Raw genomic sequence first — 21,078 nt, 5'->3', positions numbered from 1 at the left:
CATAAAAGGGGAAACTGACAGTAACACAATCATAGTACGGGACTTTAACACCCCACTTTCACCAATGGACAGATCATCCAAAATGAAAATAAATAAGGAAACACAAGCTTTAAATGAAACATTAAACAAGATGGCCTTAACTGATATTTATAGGACACTCCATCTAAAAACAACAGGATACACTTTCTTCTCAAATGCTCATGGAACATTCTCCAGGATAGATCATATCTTGGGTCACAAATCAAGCTTTGGTAAATTTAAGAATATTTAAATTGTTTCAAGTATCTTTTCCGACCACAACGCTATGAGACTAGATATCAATTACAGGAAATAATCTGTAAGAAATACAAACACATGGAAGCTAAACAACACACGACTTAGTAACGAACAGATCACTGAATAAATCAAAGAGGAAATCAAAAAATACCTAGAAACAAATGACAATGAAAACACGATGACCCAAAACCTATGGGATGCAGCAAAAGCAGTTCTAAGAAGGAAGGTTATACCAATACAATCCTACCTTAAGAAACAAAAAACATCCCAAATAAACAAACTAACCTTACACCTAGAGCAATTAGAGAAAGAAGAACAAAAAACCCCAAAGTTAGCAGAAGGAAAGAAATCATAAAGATCAGATCAGAAATAAATGAAAAAGGAATAAAGGAAACAATGGCAAAGATCAATAAAACTAACAGCTGGTTCTTGAGAAGATAAAAAAAATTGATAAACCATTAGCTGGACTCATCAAGAAAAAAAGGAGAAGATTCAAATCATTAGAATTAGAAATGAACAAGGAGAAGTAACAAGTTACACTGCAGAAATACAATGGATCATGAGAGATTTCTAAAAGCAAATATATGCCAATAAAATGGACAACCTGGAAGAAATGGACAAATTCTTAGAAAAGCACAACCTTTCAAGACTGAACCAGGAAGAAATAGAAAATATAAACAGACCAATCACAAGCACTGAAATTGAAACTGTGATTTAAAATCTTCCAACAAACAAAAATCCAGGACCAGATGGCTTCACAGGCGAATTCTATCAAAAATTTAGAGAAGAGCTAACACCTATCCTTCTCAAACTCTTCCAAAATATAGCAGAGGGAGGAACACTCCCAAACTCATTCTATGAGCCCACCATCACCCTGATACCAAAACCAGACAAAGATGTCACAAAAAAAGAAAACTACAGGCCAATATCACTGATGAACATAGATGCAAAAATCCTTAACAAAATACTAGCAAACAGAATCCAACAGCACATTAAAAGGATCATACACCATGATCCAGTGGGGTTTATCCCAGGAATGCAAGGATGCTTCAATATACACAAATCAATCAATGTGATAAACCATATTAACAAATTGAAGGAGAAAAAACATATAATCATCTCAATAGATGCAGGAAAAGTTTTTGACAAAATTCAACACCACTTTATGATAAAAACCCTGCAGAAAGTAGGCATAGAGGGAACTTACCTCAACATAATAAAGGCCATATATGACAAGCCCATAGCAAACATCATTCTCAATGGTGAAAAACTGAAAGCATTTCCACTAAGATCAGGAACAAGACAAGGCTGTCCATTCTCACCACTATTATTCAACATAGTTTTGGAAGTTTTAGCCACAGCCATCAGAGAAGAAAAAGCAATAAAAGGAATCCAAATTGGAAAAGAAGAAGTAAAGCTGTCACTGTTTGCAGATGACATGATACTATACATAGAGAATCCTAAAGATGCTACCAGCAAACTACTAGAGCTAATCAATGAATTTGTTAAAGTAGCAGGTTATAAAATTAATGCACAGAACTCTCATGCATTCCTCTACACTAATGATGAAAAATCTGAAAGATAAATTAAGGAAACAGTCCCATTTACCACTGCAACAAAAAGAATAAAATATCTAGGAATAAACCTACCTAAGGAGACAAAAGACCTGTATGGAGAAAACTATAAGACAATGATGAAAGAAATTAAAGATGATACAAACAGATGCAGAGATATTTCATGTTCTTGGATTGGAAGAATCAACATTGTGAAAATGACTATACTACCCAAAGCAATCTACAGATTCAATGCAATGCCTATCAAACTACCAATGGCATTCTTCACAGAACTAGAACAAAAAATTTTGCAATTTGCATGGAAACACAAAAGACCCTGAATAGCCAAAGCAATCTTGAGAAAGAAAAATGGAGCTGGAGGAATCAGGCTCTCAGACTCCAGACTATACTACAAAGCTACAGTAATCAAGACAGTATGGTACTGGTACAAAAACAGAAATATAGATCACTGGAACAGGATAGAAAGCCCAGAGACACACCCACGCACATATGGTCACCTTATCTTTGATAAAGGAGGCAATAATATACAATGGAGAAAAGACAGCCACTTCAATAAGTGGTGCTGGTTAAACTGGACAGCTACATGTAAAAGAATGAAATTAGAACACTCCCTAACAAACACCATACACAAAAATAAACTCAAAACGGATTAAAGACCTAAATGTAAGGCCAGACACTATAAAACTCTTAGAGGAAAACATAGGCAGAACACTCCATGACATAAATCATAGCAAGATCCTTTTTGACCCACCTCTGAGAGAAATGGAAATAAAAACGAAAATAAACAAATGGGACCTAATGAAACTTCAAAGCTTTTGCACAACAAAGGAAACCATAAACAAGACAAACAGAAAACCCTCAGAATGAGAGAAAATATTTGCAAACGAAGCAACTGACAAAGGATTAATCTGCAAAATATACAAGCAGCTCATGCAGCTCAATATCAAAAAGTCAAACAACACAATCCAAGAATGGGCAGAAGACGTAAATAGACATTTCTCCAAAGATATAGAGATTGCCAACAAACACATGAAAGGATGCTCAACATCACTAATCATTAGAGAAATGCAAATCAAAACTACAATGAGGTATCACCTCACACTGGTCAGAATGGCCATCATCAAAAAATGTACAAACAGTAAATGCTGGAGAGAGTGTGGAGAAAGGGAACCCTCTTGCACTGTTTGTGGTAATGTAACTTGATACAGCCAGTATGGAGAACAGTATGGAGGTTCCTCAAAAACTAAAAATTGAACTACCATACAACCGAGCAATCCCACTACTGGGCATATACCCTGAGAAAACCATAATTCAAAAAGAATCATGTACCACAATGTTCATTGGAGCTCTATTTACAATAGCCAGTACATGGAAGCAACCTAAGTGTCCATCGATAGATGAATGGATAAAGAAGATGTGGCACATATATACAATGAAATATTACTCAGCCATAAAAAGAAACAAAATTGATTTGTTTGTAGTGAGGTGGATGGACCAAGAGACCGTCATACAAAGTGAAGAAAGTCAGAAAGAGAAAAACCAATACCATATGCTAATACATATATATGGAATCTAAAAAAAAATAAATGGTTCTGAAGAACCTAGGGGCAGGACAGGAATAAAGACACCGACATAGAGAATGGACTTCAGGACATGGGGAGGGGGAATGGTAAGATGGCAGGAAGTGAGAGAGTAACATGAACATATATACACTACCAAAGGTAAAACATATTGCTAGTGGGAAGCAGCTGCATAGCACAGGGAGATCACCTCAGTGCTTTGTGTCCACCTAGAGGGGTAGGAGGGAGACGCAAGAGGGAGGAGATATGGGGATATATGTGTATGTATAGCTGATTCAATTTGTTATACAGCAGAAACTAACACACCATTGTAAAGCAATTATATGCCAATAAATATGTTTTTTTAAAAAATGTTAAGTATCTTGAGCAATTCTATATCAGAAGAACGTTTTGCCAAGAACTTTTCATTTGAATTTTAAGAACATAAGAAGGCAATAAAAGCTGAGTAAATATATATGCAGGTTTATACCAAGTTCCCAGTCACCTTGAAAACTATGCGTGTTCTTTGATCATTCTTTGTGTAGCCAATCAATTATCTTCCCAACAACTCACTATGACAAAATTCATGACTTACATCATCTACCTATACAGTAAAGATGTTCCTGTGTTACCTTTGTCATTGAAACATTGCTTACAAAGATCCAGGATTAATCACAACTCAAGACCACAGCTGTTCGAAGATAACATACTCAGAAAGCTAAATTCTATCCTCCACACAGTAGCAAGAATCTTTTCAAAACTTTCAGCTCATGTCATTTGTATGCACTAATTTTCCAATGGCTTCCTACCTCAGAATAAACTCCTCCCAATGGCCTATAAGTTTTTCCCTCTGGCCTCATTTCCTCCAGTCTCTGGCTTGTCCATTCTGCTCCTGTCACACTGACCTCCTTCCAAATTCTTCACTCAACAGTGATGCTCCCAATTTAGACTCTGTGCATTTGCTGGGCCTTCTGCTTCCTGTGCTCCTTCTTCACATGACAGAGTGGCTCACCCCTGCACCTCATTCTGGTCTTTGCTCAAATGTCCCCTCACTGAGAGAGGACAGCCCTAAAAAATACTACCCCTTCCTCAAACCATCACTCTATGTCCTTACCTTGACTTTCTTTTCTGCTAGCACTTAGCCCAGATGCCCCATTACATGTTTATCTTTCACTTGTTAGGCACATCTCCTCCTTGAATATAATCTCCCATATAGGGAAGGACTTCGTTATGTTCACACCAGGGACAGTGTGGCATAAAGCAGATACCTAACAAATATTTCAGAAGAAATCTATTGAAACAAACAGCTATATGCTTTCACAATTCATTCAGAAATTGTATTCAGACTGCAACTCGTAACACGTGATTTTCTTGTTCTTTCATTGAGACCATTCTATCCTGCCTATGTGATGATAAAATTGCATTTTACTTTAGTCCTAACAATTTTTAGGTCTATATTACCTGGCCAAGCACTATGACTTCCGCTGATTCATATGTAAAAGTATAAAATGCCTACTTCTACATACATTTTACTTTATACTATATGATACTTTATTCTTAATATATTATTTATATTCATAATGTATAAATTATATTAATTTCACAAATCCACATGAATTGTTCCATCATTAAAACACCATGTGTCACAATGCATTAAGACAGCTTAAACTAAAAATAACAGAGAAAAATAAACACACGAAAATAACACTATGCCCTATAATACTGAATTAACTCTCAAGGGCACTATCTCATTGTAGCTAGCAATTATAATCTTTTACCTTATCCACTTCACTGCATATGACATATCTTTTATATAAATTCACCTGATCTGTTGGTGGACTGGACAAAGCCCAATTAAGTGTGACATATTATAAAATAGTTAGAAGGAAGTTATCGTTTTATGTTATCAGCCTGAAAGGTAAGAAGGCATTGACTGTAGTACTTTACAAATTTATCCATTGCTATGATCTTAAGTGAAAACAATTCAGATTAAGTTGTATTAACTTAGACTCAACGAAACATCATTCATTGTACATCATTTTTTCAGCCCATAGACTTATTCTTAACATAATCACAATTTTTATTCTAGGTCTAGTTGAAATTGATTAATTCAGTGCTATACAAAATGAGATAGAATCTTTTACACATTATCTCAGCCCCCATTTCACTGCAATCTAAGGTTCTAATCAGGGTGTTAAATAAAATACACACATTTCAATCTTCACCAGCCTTCTGATCTAACTCATATAAGCTGTGACCTAAATGACCTTCATTTCAAGCATATAACTTTGATTCTATCCCTCTCTCCCTCAGCCACCTTACTGAAGGCTCAGTTAAGGAGGAGGAACCACCATAACCTCTTTGCTTGGCATCAATATCAATATAACTCACGATACTTTCAAGACCTGGTTTATTTTATCTGAAATTTTCTTAGGAATATAAAGGCTTTTGAGAATATCTGTTACTTCCTTTAGTCTATTATTCTAAATATTTACAAATTTATTGCATCATTTCCTTGAGTTTATTTTAAAAACATTAGCACCCAGCTGTCATAATCTACTAATCCTTAGGTTTTGATACCATAATCCTTCTACATCGTTCTGAATATTTTACATGGTCTTTGTATTATTTTGCTTATTAATATCTTATTTTCCACTGTACTTTATTCACTCTGCCTCTGGGCCTCTGTAATCCAGAAATTTTGTTCTTTTGTGGAAGATGGACCATAGAACAAATCTACCAGTTCTTACACAGAAGGCAACATATTTTTAAGAAACGTTGCAAAGTTATGATACTAAGGTAATACAATGGCATAACATATACAGTAAATAAGAATAAAAATACAGTTATATGTGCTGATATAAAAAAATATTCAGGATACAGTGTTAAGTGAAAAAAGCAAGTTGTAAAACAAAAATGTATCATGTTTCCATCTGTATATAAAAATAAGGTCTGTATATATATAATATATGAATGCACTTATATATGTGTGTATATAGAGAAAATTTTCCGGAATCATGCACACAAAAAAACTTTTCCACAGTTATCTATCTCTCAGGAAAAAGAATAAAGGCCAGGGAAGGAAGCCTTTAGCTTTCATCTTATTCTCATCTATTCTGTATTGTATAAACTTTTCAACCAATCTTTTCTAAGAAAAAATTTTTTTTCAAAAACCTTAAAATGTCTATTACCTTTGATCCAGAAAGTAAACTTCTTGGAACCTAGCCTAAGAAAATAATTATTAATTCAAATTATCGTAGGTAATAAGATACTAGACTACTACTAGTAGTAGTAAAAATAGGAAAAATAGGGAAATGTTTACATTATGAACAAACCACAGAATGGAATAATACACAGACATTAAACATATTCATGAAGATTACATAATAACATAAAAATACTTATGGTATAAGGTTAAGAATAAAAAGCAAAATATAACATTTTATGGAAATATGAAAACATAACTTGTAAACTCTAACTTTAGAAATAAAAAGACTGACCATATGTTAAAGGTGATTTTTGTGTGTGATAAATCTATGGATAATTTGAAGCCCTCTTTTCTCTATTTTCTAAATGTTATTTCATAAGCTGTTAATGAAAAATAAACACTGATAAAGAGGTTTGGTACATATATTAGAACATAAGAGAGATAAATAATCATAAACGTTGCCATCTAGTGTTGAACCCACCTCAATGAAAAGATAATAACAAAATGTTTTAAAATTATAGATGTCATCAAGTCAAGAACACAAGTTTCCCATAATAGTTGAGAAAAATAATAAACCTATACACTCTTCATTTCACAAATCCAAAGGGGGGAAAATAAAACCCACTCTCGGGCTTCCCTGGTGGTGCAGTGGTTGAGAGTCCGCCTGCCGATGCAGGGGACATGGGTTTGTGCCCCGGTCCGGGAAGATCCCACATGCCGCGGAGCGGCTAGGCCCATGAGCCATGGCCGCTGGGCCTGCATGTCCGGAGCTTGTGCTCCGCAACGGGAGAGGCCACAACAGTGAGAGGCCCGAGTACCACAAAAAAAACCTCACTCTCTTCCAAGTGATATGATCCCAGTCGAATACTTCTGTTATTCTATCTATCCCCTAATTTCAACCTATATCATGTGCATCTTATTTTACAAAAAGTTGTCTACTTCCATAAATCCAGGTAAACAATCTAGTTTTCTGAAGTGGAAATAAAAGAAATACTAGTAATAATGTCAATGTTGCTACTGAACTTTAACATCCGTACCTTTTTGGTCAGCAGTTTGCCAAATTGTACAAATTTTCTAGATTATACATTACATGTACCAGAATTGAATGATAAAATCCAAGATCAAAAATTTGAATTATTTTATAAAAGGGCTTCAAATGTATGTTAATAAGAATCTTTACTCACATATGGCAAAATCATTTTGAAAATGTTGGGGGTCTTAATGTTATAATTCTAAGGCAGAGGTTGGCAAACTTTTTCTGTAAAGGGCCAAACAGTGAATCCTTAGGGCTTCGTGGGCCACAGGGTCTCTGTTGCAACTACCTAACTCTGCCCTTGTAGAGCAAAAGCAGCCACTAAGAATATGTAAATAAATAAGCATGACTCTAGTCCAATAAAACTTTATTTTCTGGCACTGAAATGTGAATTTAATATAATTTTCACATATCACATATTCTTCTTCTTTTGATTTTTTCCAACCTTTTAAAAATGAAAGAAAAGAAAAGAGAAAAAAATATTCTTCACTCACAGGCAATACAGAAAGAAAAGGTGGTAGGCCAGATTTGGCTTGTGGGCTGAAGTTTGTCAAACTGCTCATTCTAGAGTTTCTGTTTAACGTATTCCAAGGTTATATCCCTTGCTACTTCCTGCTGTTTGGCATGCTTTATCCTCCTCCATTCCATCTTCAAAATCTTATCTAACCTTTAAAGCCTTCCTCAAATATGTCCTTCACGAAAACTTTCCAGGTGACTTCATCAAATGAGTCCTCTCTTCCTTTGAAGCCCCATAACATGTGTACCTTCTCTGGTTTTACATGTGACTACTGACCTTGTCCAGTTATTGGCATGCCAAGCCTTCCTCTTAACATTTTATGGAAGGAACCCTCTCTTACACATTTCTTATTGACCACAGTGCATAGTAGAAGGTTAATGATAATGACTGAATGGAAAGATAACTATTCAACATCCTCAATTCTTAGCTGTAGGTACCAGTGGTTTAATAACAGCTTTTAAGTTTCTAAAATAAATGTTATAGACATTAAAAGCATTCATAAGTTTTCAAACGCAGATGAATTTTAGTACTATTAAAATGTGACAACAAATTTTACCTTGGAGTCAAAAAGAATTCCCACTATGTTGGCAGGGTAGACAGATGGGAGAGATTAAGGAAAGGCCCGAGATACAAGTTATAGGGCACAGCGTACTATGTGAGAGCCAAATAGCTGCAGGCACAACCGGCCATCCACAGGACACAGCTCAATCCTTTAACTGTCCTCCTAAAGTTGAGAAAAGTATCAGACCTTCCATGTGTCTAAGGTACTGGGGCCTGATCATCCTAGGACATGCTTCAAGACTTTCTATGTCAAATGGAACTGTCTAGCACACCCAAGAAACCCCTGGATCAGAAAGTTACTCCGTTTCAGAGAACTTAAAGTGCAGTTTGGAGTTTTCTATGAAATTTTTATATTTTTATTTAACTATAAATTCCTATTGCACAGATAAAATTGGAAACCTTTAGAAACTGGCACCACTCTCCCTGAATTCAAATCCTAGGAATGCTTCTTATTAGCTGTATGATGCTTGACATCTTACTTAACCTCTACAAACCACAGTTTTGTCATCTGTAAAAAGGAGATAATGATAATAGAACCTAACTCATGGGGATATTGGGCTGTTGTGAGGATTAGACGAGTTAATATATGTAAGTGTTTAGCACTGGCACATAGCAAGCACCTATCAATGTTAGCTACATATACATATAAATGCATATTTGGATAAGAACAAATAGCATTGCTAATACTAAATAACTTCTAAAAAGCTACACACACCCTTGCCTTCAGACATGTATTGTGTTTTATTTGATTCTTGAGATAGAACTGTCATAGGAAGGAATTTACAGAAAATAGGAAACAGGCTACTTAAGAATTATCAAGTAATTTTTTAAATGCAGTAAAGGAAAACAAGCTGAAAATACATGTATGATCATGTGACATAGAGAGAAATAGGAAAAAGTTGAATCCCTCCGGCATTAACACAATAGTATTTCCCAAGCTTTGGCAGAGTGCAATGACCAAGATCAGCTTCCATGCATAGAGACAATGGCAGGTCAACTCAATGGCCATACTTACCACCTTTATCCATCCTACGGGGACCTGCCTTTTTGTCCTTCACCTTAGCAGCGCTTCCTTCCCAAAGGTTACTCTTACTCTTTTCCTTGTCTTCCTTGGAAACATGTTCCCTGGACTTCTCAGATAAGCCCTCTGCAATCACTCGGGTTCCTTTCTCTGCTTCTTCTTCAAGAACATTCTCCAAGTTTTCCTCTATTGGCAGAGACTTGGTCTCCACATCTACTTTTATTATTTCTTGGTCTTCAGTTTCGATTTCTAGAGAATTCTCAAGTGGAAGGTGGGTTTTTCCTGGCTCATCATTTTCACTCAACTCCTGGGTAGATGGACTTCGGACACTTTCATTTGGACTGTTCTCAGCGTGGGCTTCCCTGTCCCCCAGTGCAGATTCATCCTCACTGCAACTAGAATATGGGTGACTTTTGGATGAGGTTGATGAAGCAGTTCTTATATCTACAAAAATTAAAAATGACAACATCATTGCTTGTCCATAAAGGGAAATTTAATAATAATAATTGTGGGAATTATGCTAGTAATTAATCATACTAAAATTTTTAATATAGTTTAGTAGATTTGATACCCTTTCCCCATACAGTCCACATAATCATCATGATAAAGAAAGACCTATGTAATCTGTGAGTCTATACAATTTTCAATACGAAGTCATATTTAACTGAAAACCAATTGTATTTGTTTATTTGTTGAAAGCCATTTCACTGGAAAACCTTTGTTAGTATCTATTTTGTTATAGAAGAAATTGAATAATCTTTCACTTGTTCAGCAAGAGCACTTATCTCATTATCATCTTGGATGTATCCACAGTATTCTCTGTGCATAAAGTTTAAATTTTTATCTACTGTAACACCCGCCATACTGGTACACCCTGGTAGCTCGGTATGGTAAGAATATCTATGCATTTGCATAATACCTAGATACTTAATACTTTGAGATAATGCTTGTGTGTGTGTGTCTGTGTGCATGTGTGTGTGTGTGTGTGTGAGATCTGGTCTTTTTTATGGGTTCCCCAGAAGCAGACACTGAGATGAGGACTCATGTTCCAGTGATGTATTAAAAATATGCTCCAAGAGAAACTCTTCTGGGTGTGGGTAAAGCAGGGCAGGGAAGGGAAGAAGTCAATCAAGAGAGCTATTTCAAGCAACATCTCAGCCTCAGCCTGATCCCATGGGAACCTCTGAAATCTAAATTATATTAGAATTTTTCTTCCCTTGAGGAAGGAGCTGGGCTTCCACACTCTGCTCCAGTCAGACATAGCTACAGGCCACCCTGGGGGGAACATGAACTCTTGGCACTCCCTTGCTCTTTGTGCCTGAGGGTGAAGCAAACCCAGTAGCCCAGGGCTGTCCTCTGAAGAAGACAGAGGATGCAGAAGCTGGAGATGGGCATACAGAATCGGCAAAAGAGATTCTAGGATATCTATGCAGTACATTGATGTGATGCTACAGACATGCAGTCTGGAAACTTACCAGAGCCAAAAATGGTTTCGTATTTATTACCCACAAAAACTTTTTAAAATCTCCAAGAAAGTAACACACACACACTGACTCTGTAAGGAAGATGCACTGCCTTGGGCCAGAAAAATACAAACTTGCCTTTCACTTTTTTAAACAAATAGACCTGTGTTTATAACTTTTTTATAGAATATATTTTTCAAATGAAATAGCCCATACTTACAAGCTGCTTAGCTTTCTTGTTTGCTCTTCTCTGTGTGCTCCTGATTCTTTTTTCTGTTTATGTTTCTTTCTGCTTGTCAGCTACCCAGATGGCTGTAGCAGCTGAGGCAGAGTTTAAGGGAAGAAATACCTGTCTTTACTCTTATCCTCTTCCCTCTAGCCCCAATGGCTCTCCATGACAGGGCTTAGCATTTTAAGTATAGTCACTGAGACATACTGAGTTCCCACAAAGATGTGAGAGATTCTACACAGCAGTAAAAAATAAACTCCAAAAAGCCTTTAAGCAACAGAACCCCTTAAGTACAATTCCATTTGTTCTTATCTTCCAACTACCTTGACAGGCACCAGATGACCACTGTTTCTCAAAGGAATCACATACTTCAGCCACTCATTCTTTATCTCCATTGTATAAGATCTGGATGTGCTGTCTCTCGGCGGGGAACGTACAGATCAAGGACAGTCGTTCTATCTTATTTGTACTAGTTCAGAAATTTCAGGGACTATGATTTCCCCCTCTCTTAAGCATCTCACATTTGTTTTTTAAAAAAGAAAAACAACTCCCAGTGTGCTAGTGGTTTGTTTGATCAGTGGTTTTCATTAATTGCACAATTAGCTAGGATACAATGTTATAATGGTTCTGCATGTCCAAAAATATCCGTATCTACCATCTGAATGTTGACACCAGGACTCTCACTTTTGGCTCTGAGAGTTGTTCACATAATTTAAAAAATGAGTGCTCCTCTTTCTTTAGCAGCTTCTATTAATTGTATTATTTTATTTCAAAGGCTGAAACATGCTCTGGTTCAATTTTGAGTCCGTGCTTAAGAAAGATCAGGTGAATGAATGGCCGCTGAGTGGCAAGGCTACCTGACCTCCCATAGAAACTCATTTCAGTTTTCAAATTTCTCTCTAACCTCCCTGTATAATTTCATTTCACTCTCATTTCTCACTCTCATTTTCATACAGACACTGGGGCCAGGCTGTGCCTACAAAAAAGCTCAAAATGCTTTAGGGCCATGGAATGGGATTTTCTACACTAATTTTATATATTCTCTTAGAAATAAAGTTTTTATGTGAAAACTTTTATATAAAGGAACATTTTATATAAAGGAATTTTAGGGCCGATATATAAATTGTAATTTTTATTTTTCATTAGGAGGGAAAAAGTTGTCTTGGAGGTATGTTAGAAAACAGCTCTGCCTCCTACCAAATTCCATGTATCTCTCCAGTGCTCCCTCCAGGTACTGATGCTAAGAATCTGCCCTTGGTCTTCATGGTAGGGACCTGATCTGCACCCACTGCCTGAGTCCTTGGCCAAAGCCAGTGTGTTTGGTGCCATGATTCTACACCCTAAGCAGGATCTCTGACTTTTCTCTTTCCACATTCAATCAGTCCCCAATCCTTCACTGTTTTCTCTTTTCATGTCATCATAACTGTTCATTGATAACTATTCCTTCTTTTCCGTCACTACTATTTCACGCAACACGAACTTGAGAGAAAATACTATGTTTTTCTGTAAGACAAACTTAGGTGTTCCAATCATGACTAAGCTACTCATTAGCTTTGACTTTGGTTATGCTACTTAACTTCTCTAAGGCTCTGTTTTCTTGGCTGTAAAATGGGAATCAATTCCAATTATTGCTCTCCATAAATCATTGCAGAAATTACCTGATAAAAATTAATCTCACCAAATCAAATAATCATTGCTTTATGATTTTCAGTCTTCTTCTCTCTCTGATATCATACATGATAAGTATATTCTAATAAATTTCTTTCTTGTGATTTCACCCTGTATATCACATTAAGCATAGTAGTCACAGTTACCACTTATTGAGGAAAAAAATAAAACCTGATCATGATTATACACCTACTCTGTACCAAGCACTGAGGTAAGCACTTTACAAACATCTCATTTAATCCCATGGAGTAGTTAGTTATCTTCTTTTTCTAGATCTAGAAAGTAAGGCCCACGGAAGTTAAATAATACCCAATGTCCATTAGCTATAAAGGAGCAATTTTTGTAAAATACTTCTTTTGTAATGACCCATTGTATTAAAACCAAGACCACTCTATCTGCCAAAAGGCCTTCAAACAGAGGGCACCCACTGTCATGAACCCACTATTGCTTCTCTTAGCTAGATTTCCACTGTTACCACTCCAGGATGACAAATGGAAAATAGTTTTACATATTCTACTATATATGTGTCAGTAATCTCCACTGTTTGCACTGCCTGCCTAGTCAATTTGATATACACCTGACCAAAGGTACCAACCACACACACACACATCCATAGTCAGCACCAGTCCAGCAAATTCAGGATGAACTCTGCTCTCTCTCCGTAACTGAGGTCCTGAGTTGTCCTCCATCTTCCTAGCCACTTACAGAGATTCATTCATTCACTAAATGCACATTGAGCACATCCTATGTTTCAGGCAATGTTCTGGTATTGAGGACACAATGGAGTAAAAAGCAGGCCAGATCCCTGCTTCCATAGAGATTACACACTCTAGACAGACATTGCTTCCTTTGGCATGAGTACAATAAATCAACTACACATATTTATTAAGGTATTTGTTCATTCTCTTAACAGTGACCATGGGTAGCTCTCTCAGAAGCTGTTGTACTCTTATTGAGATCCATAGCTACGTAGTTTGTTTTGAACCAGTGACAAGTCCTGACCTCAGTTTTCAATCATTCCTTCACCCACTAGCATGATGCATTGTTTTACTAGAGTTTAAATTCATTATTTCCTCCATTAATGTCCTGATTTTAACTACTTTGTTTTTAGCTTACTAGCTTGAAGCCCATAGAGACACCTCGATTTAAGTTCACAAATTCAAATATGAAAATTCAGTTAAAAATTTAGATCACTCCAATAACACACCATGTATCTCAACCCAGTGGACCCAATACTGCTCTGAGTTCTAACACAAATTATGTCTCTTTCCCAATTCCTTGGTCCAAGGTTTCACAGAAAAATCTGCATAAGTGTCACACCTATTTTCTTCAAATTAGCCTTGACATATGAATTTTTATGTCCTACTATTCCTTATATTAACAGTTGTAGATTATACTCATGAGTTCATTAAAATCTGTTCATATTTATATTAGATACTGTGGTTTGGTCAATATTTTCATGTACAATAATACCTGATTAGACAAGTACTTTGTACTCAATATCATCAAATGAGTGTATGCTTAATGACAATAGAAGCAGAAATCACTGAATTCCATCCATGAACAGTAACTAGTTATTTGGTGTAAGGGAGAACATATGTCCTCATACTGGTAATTCATTATCAATTTACCAATGAGACAAATATATACATTACTTTGTGTATATATATATATATATAAAGTAAATGCAGGAGGAGAAGAAGAAAGCTTAAAAGTTCTCCTTATTTACCTTTAACTGGATTTTCTAAATACTTAAAATACCGAGAATATAATCAAATCATGTATCACATTTTGCTGCTTAAATCTTTTTACATTTGTCCATTAATCTAGTCAACCAGCCATGCATTTCACAAGATTTTATTGAGTGCCTCAGTAGTGCCATCACTATGTACAGGGCAGATTCAAAACTGTAGAGAAATACCTCATAGAAAAGTATTTTATGTAAACTAAAAGATGATGCTGCATTTAAGTATTCACCTGAAAGCCATGACTTCCTACTTCAACAATCCAAAAGTGAAGATGAATTGAGGAATTCTTACAATTAAGAAAAATTAAAATGTGACTAATCATGCAAAACATCACAGACATAGATTCTAGCCAAAAGCTGCCTACAATCTTCCCCTAACCCTCTCTGGTCCGAGGAGGAGTCAAGTGACACTGAAGTCCACAGAGCGTTGGAATGTACAATTTCAACACAGAAGGAGCAGGCTTCCCTCATATGCTCCTTCAATGTACAATTTCAACACAGAAGGAGCAGGCTTCCCTCATATGCATCCCTTCAAACCCATAGTCAGGCCCAGAAAGGAAGAGTGAGATACTGGAAGTCAGTAAATCAAGTAAACAGAATATTTTTGTGATTCTGAGATTTTCAAAGTCTTTAAGGCCTACTTATTCAACAGACTGAAAAATAGCACAAGTAAAATACTATCTTTCTTACTAGAAAAAAATTTCACTTTAATTCTTACGTTCTTTTCTTTGTATTCTGGGAACAGATTCTCTCTCTCCCTCTCTCCCTCTCTCTCTCTCTGTCTCTGTCTCTCTCTCTCTCTCTCCCCTTCCCCCTGTTCTCTTTCTCACAAGGAGCTACTTAGTCTTTACCTCTTACTCATAGGTACTATCATCCAAACTGTCCCTAAAAGTCTATTCTCAGCAACATGACACTTTTCCCCTCAACTTTATAACATTCATCTATGACAATATATTTTCAACTGGTGAATTAGCTCCTGGGGTTGCCAACACAAACACAGAGAAAAGGAATCTGTCATTCTTTTTAAACGATGGGAAGTCTCACACATCATTCCTAAAGCAGGGTCCTCTCTTAGTGGGCACGCAGTCCCTGGCACTCCATCACTTGCAGGCTGCTCAGCACAGTGTATTCATCAAGGCGGGCCGATGCAATTGCTCACTGGCAGTTTAAATGGGGCCGACTTGTCACAAGAGTGACAGCCCGGGCAATTGTTTGCCCTCTGGGAACAGGTGCAGGCAGGTTCAAATGAAACACATCCAAACACTAACAGCGAGATTCTTAATCATGTCAATAAAAAGGATGTACCAGTGTCTAGGATTCAGTGGTCACAATATGCCTCTTACACTTTTGAAGATGAAGTGCTTTCTGGCTTTTCAATAGATTGTTCCAAGGAATCTATCATGTCATTATCATTTTTAATGCACATTTCTTGTTTGCTGGATGAAATATCTAATTCTGATACTCCTCATGCTACAAAGCATGTTTTTGAATAACACAGGGTCAGGTTATCAAAATAAAGGGATGGAAAATAAAGGAGCCTGGTCGTGGAGGAAAGAAACAGTAGTAAGCAATAAAATTTTACTTCAGAATAATGGCAGAGCTTTAATGTAAATACTGAGGATGCAAAGGAGCTCTTTAAAAGTATTATTTAATAACATCCTTATTGAAAAAACAAAATAAAATATTTAGCCAGTTTAATTTTTGGCTCTTAAATCTCCCAACATTGTGGACTAGATTTTATATGTTCTGATAGCTTTCATTACACATCTATTTAAAATATTATATGTTCTATATCTACATAATGCAGCTAACTCTATACAATGTTTTTAATAAAATTCCAGTAATAATCATATAGTATAAATGTAACTAGATATCATGGCACTAACAAAAGTATTTTAGTATTCTTGGTGTTAATCAAGTAACTGCTTAATATTCACAAAATATCTTTAGGAAATTACCTCTGTGAGGAATAACAAAGACAACATACAGTCCTAGCTTTTGTAGTATAATTAATTTGTGTGTTATTAAATTAGCTTGAGGGGCAAAATTTAACACACATGAAACAATGAGTGAAAAATCAACTACTGAATGATAGAGTTTCATAAAATAAAGAGCTCAGTGAAGGCTGCCGAAGTAGGAGAGTCTCATGGAAGAGGAAGGGGATGAATTGGAAACAAGCAAAAGGCCTGGAAGTGGATTGGGGGAGTCCATCCAGGAAGGAGAGAGGTAAATTTGGGTAAAATTAGAAAATGTCCATTTTAATTTCCTCCGTTTAAAAGTAAAACAAAAAACAGAGGCTAAAAAATAGGATAAGATGAAGAGCTCGAGATCTTGAAGATGGCGGAAGAGTAAGACGCGGAGATCACCTTCCTCCCCACAGATACACCAGAAATACATCTACACGTGGAACAACTCCTACAGAACACCTACTGAACGCTGGCAGAAGACCTCAGACCTCCCAAAAGGCAAGAAACTCCCCACGTACCTGGGTAGGGCAAAAGAAAAAAAACAGAGACAAAAGAATAGGGACGGCACCTGCACCAGTGGGAGGGAGCTGTGAAGGAGGAAAAGTTTCCACACACTAGGAAGCCCCTTCGCGGGCGGAGACTGCGGGGGGCGGAGGGGGGAGCTTCGGAGCCGCGGAGGAGTGCACAGCAACGGGTGCGGAGGGCAAAGCGGGGAGATTCCAGCACAGAGGATCGGTGCTGACCAGCACTCACCAGCCCGAGAGGCTTGTCTGCTCACCCGCCGGGGCGGGCGGGGGCTGCGAGCTGAGGCCGGAGCGCAGGGAGAGGACTGGGGTGGGCGGCTTGAACATAGCCTGAAGGGGTTAGTGCACCACGGCTAGCTGGGAGGGAGTCCGGGGAAAAGTCTGCACCTGCCGAAGAGGCAAGAGACTTTTTCTTCCCTCTTTGTTTCCTGGTGCGTGAGGAGAGGGGTTTAAGAACGCTGCTTAAAGGAGCTCTAGAGACGGGCGCGAGCCGCGGCTAAAAGCGCGGACCCCAGAGACGGGCGGCAGACGATAAGGCTGCTGCTGCCGCCACCGAGAGGCCTGTGTGCGAGCACAGGTCACTCTCCACACCCCTCTTCCGCGGAGCCTGTGCAGCCCGCCACTGCCAGGTTCCCGGGATCCAGGGACAACTTCCCCGGGAGAACGCACAGCGGGCCTCAGGCTGGTGCAAAGTCACGCCGGCCTTTGCCGCCGCAGGCCCGCCCCGCATGCTGTGCCCCTCCCGCCCCGCCGGCCTGAGTGCGCCAGAGCCCCCAAATCAGCGGCTCTTTTAACCCCGCCCTGTCTGAGCAAAAAACAGACGCCCTCCAGCGACCTACACACAGTGGCAGGGCCAAATCCAAAGCTGAGCCCCTGGAAGCTGTGAGAACAAAGAAGAGAAAGGGAAATCTCTCCCAGCAGCCTCAGAAGCAGCGGATTAAAGCTCCACAATCAACTTGATATACCCTGCATCTGTGGAATACATGAATAGACAACCAATCATCCCAAATTAAGGAAGTGGACTTTAGGAGCAAGATCTATGATTTTTTTCCCTTTTCCTCTTTTTGTGAATGTGTATGTGTATGCTTCTGTGTGAGATCTTGTCTGTATAGTCTTGCTTCCACCATTTGTCCTAGGGTTCTATCCGTCCATGGTTTTTTTAAAAAATGTTTTTTCTTAATAATCAATTTTAATTTTAATAATGTTATTATACTTTACCTTCGTTCTTTCTTTCTTTCTTTCCTTCCTTCCTTCCCTCCTTTAGACAACGAATCATCCCAAATTGAGGAGGTGGTCTCTGACAGCAAGATTTATGATTTTTTCCCCCTTTACCTCTTTTAGTGAGGGTGTATGTGTATGCTTCTTTGTAAGATTTTGTCTGTATAGCTTTGCTTCCAACATTTGTCCTAAGGTTCTATCCGTTCCTTTTTTTTTTTTTTCTAAATAAGAATTTTTTAATTCAATAATTTTATTATACTTTATTTTATTTTTACTGTATCTTCTTTCTTTCTGTCTTTTTTCCTTGTTTCCCTCCTTCCTTCCTTCCTCCCTCCCTCCCTCCCTCCTTTCTTTCCTTCTTTCCTTCTTTGCTTCTTTCTTTCTTTCTTCCTTCCTTCCTTCCCTCCTTTCCTTCTTTCTTTCCTCATACTTCTACTAATTCCCTCTACTTTTTCTCCCTTTTATTCTGAGCCATGTGGATGAAAAGCTCTTGGTGCTCCAGCCAGGAGTCAGGGCTCTGCCTCTGAGGTAGGAGAGCCAACTTCAGGACACTGGTCAACAAGAGACCTCCCAGCTCCACATAATATCAAACGGAGAAAATCTCCCAGAGACCTCCATCTTAACACCAGCACCCAGCTTCACTCAACAACCAGCAAGCCACAGTGCTGGACAACCTATGCCAAACAACTAGCAAGACAGGAACACAACCCCACCCATTAGCAGAGAGGCTGCCTAAAATAATAATAAGGCCACAGACACCCCAAACACACCACCAGACGTGAACCTGCCCACTAGAGAGAAAAGATCCAGCCTCATCCACCACAACACAGGCACTAGTCCCCTCCACCAGGAAACCTACACAACCCACTGAACCAACCTTAGCCACTGGGGACAGACATCAAAAACAGCAGGAACTACGAACCTGCAGCCTGCAAAAAGGAGACCCCAAACACAGTAAGATAAGCAAAATGAGAAGACAGAAAAACACACAGCAGATAAAGGAGCAAGATAAAAATGCACCAGACCTAACAAATGAAGAGGAAATAGGCAGCTTACCTGAAAAAGAATTCAGAATAATGATAGTAAGGATGATCCGAAATCTTGGAGATAGAATGGACAACAGAATGGACAAAATGCAAGAATCAGTTAACAAGGACCTAGAAGAACTAAAGATGAAACAAGCAACGATGAACAACACAATAAATGAAATTAAAAGTACTCTAGATGGGATCAATAGCAGAATAACTGAGGCAGAAGAACAGATAAGTGACCTGGAAGATAAAATAGTGGAAATAACTACTGCAGAGCAGAATAAAGAAAAAAGAATGAAAAGAACTGAGGACAGTCTCAGAGACCTCTGGGACAACATTAAACGCACCAACATTCGAATTATAGGGGTTCCAGAAGAAGAAGAGAAAAAGAAAGGGACTGAGAAGATATTTGAAGAGATTATAGTTGAAAACTTCCCTAATATGGGAAAGGAAATAGTTAATCAAGTCCAGGAAGCACAGAGAGTCCCATACAGGATAAATACAAGGAGAAATACACCAAGACACATATTAATCAAACTGTCAAAACTTAAATACAAAGAAAGCATATTAAAAGCAGCAAGGGAAAAACAACAAATAACACATAAGGGAATCCCCATAAGGTTAACAGCTGATCTCTCAGCAGAAACCCTACAAGCCAGAAGGGAGTGGCAGGACATACTGAAAGTGATGAAGGAGAAAAACCTGCAGCCAAGACTACTCTACCCAGCAAGGATCTCATTCAGATTTGATGGAGAAATTAAAACCTTTACAGACAAGCAAAAGCTGAGAGAGTTCAGCACCACCAAACCAGCTTTACAACAAATGCTAAAGGATCTTCTCTAGGCAAGAAACACAAGAGAAGGAAAAGACCTATAATAACGAACCCAAAACAATTTAGAAAATGGGAATAGGAACATACATATTGATAATTACCTTAAATGTAAATGGACTAAATGCTCCCACCAAAAGACACAGATTAGCTGAATGGATACAAAAACAAGACCCATATATATGCTGTCTACAAGAGACCCACTTCAGACCTAGAGACACATACAGACTGAAAGTAAGGGGATGGAAAAAGATATTCCATGCAAATGGAAACCAAAAGAAAGCTGGAGTAGCAATTCTATATCAGACAAAATAGACTTTAAAATAAGGACTATTAAAAGAGACAAAGAAGGACACTACATAATGATCAAGGGATCGATCCAAGAAGAATATATAACAATTGTAAATATTTATGCACCCAACATAGGAGCACCTCAATACATAAGGCAAATACTAACAGCCATAAAAGGGGAAATCGACAGTAACACATTCATAGTAGGGGACTTAAACACCCCACTTTCACCCATGGACAGATCATCCAAAATGAAAATAAATAAGGAAACACAAGCTTTAAATGATACATTAAATGAGATGGACTTAATTGATATTTATAGGACACTCCATCCAAAAACAACAGAATACACATTTTTCTCA

At 37.8% G+C, this 21,078-nt stretch overlaps 1 protein-coding gene across 1 annotated transcript in view; it reads right to left on the bottom strand.

Annotated features, from left to right (window-relative positions):
* ERICH3 (glutamate rich 3) overlaps window positions 1–21,078 on the bottom strand; it is a gene marked incomplete at both ends in the record, with an annotated part of 118,885 nt that overhangs the window by 12,227 nt on the left and 85,580 nt on the right. The window contains 1 exon segment of the mRNA XM_082859163.1: window positions 9,744–10,193. Within this exon segment, the coding sequence (XP_082715289.1) occupies window positions 9,744–10,193 (450 nt within the window).

This window comes from Leucopleurus acutus, assembly GCF_964270905.1.
Source record: "Leucopleurus acutus genome assembly, chromosome: 2".
In the NCBI taxonomy this organism is placed as follows: Eukaryota; Metazoa; Chordata; class Mammalia; order Artiodactyla; family Delphinidae; genus Leucopleurus; species Leucopleurus acutus.
This window is presented reverse-complemented; position numbering and strand designations above follow the sequence as displayed.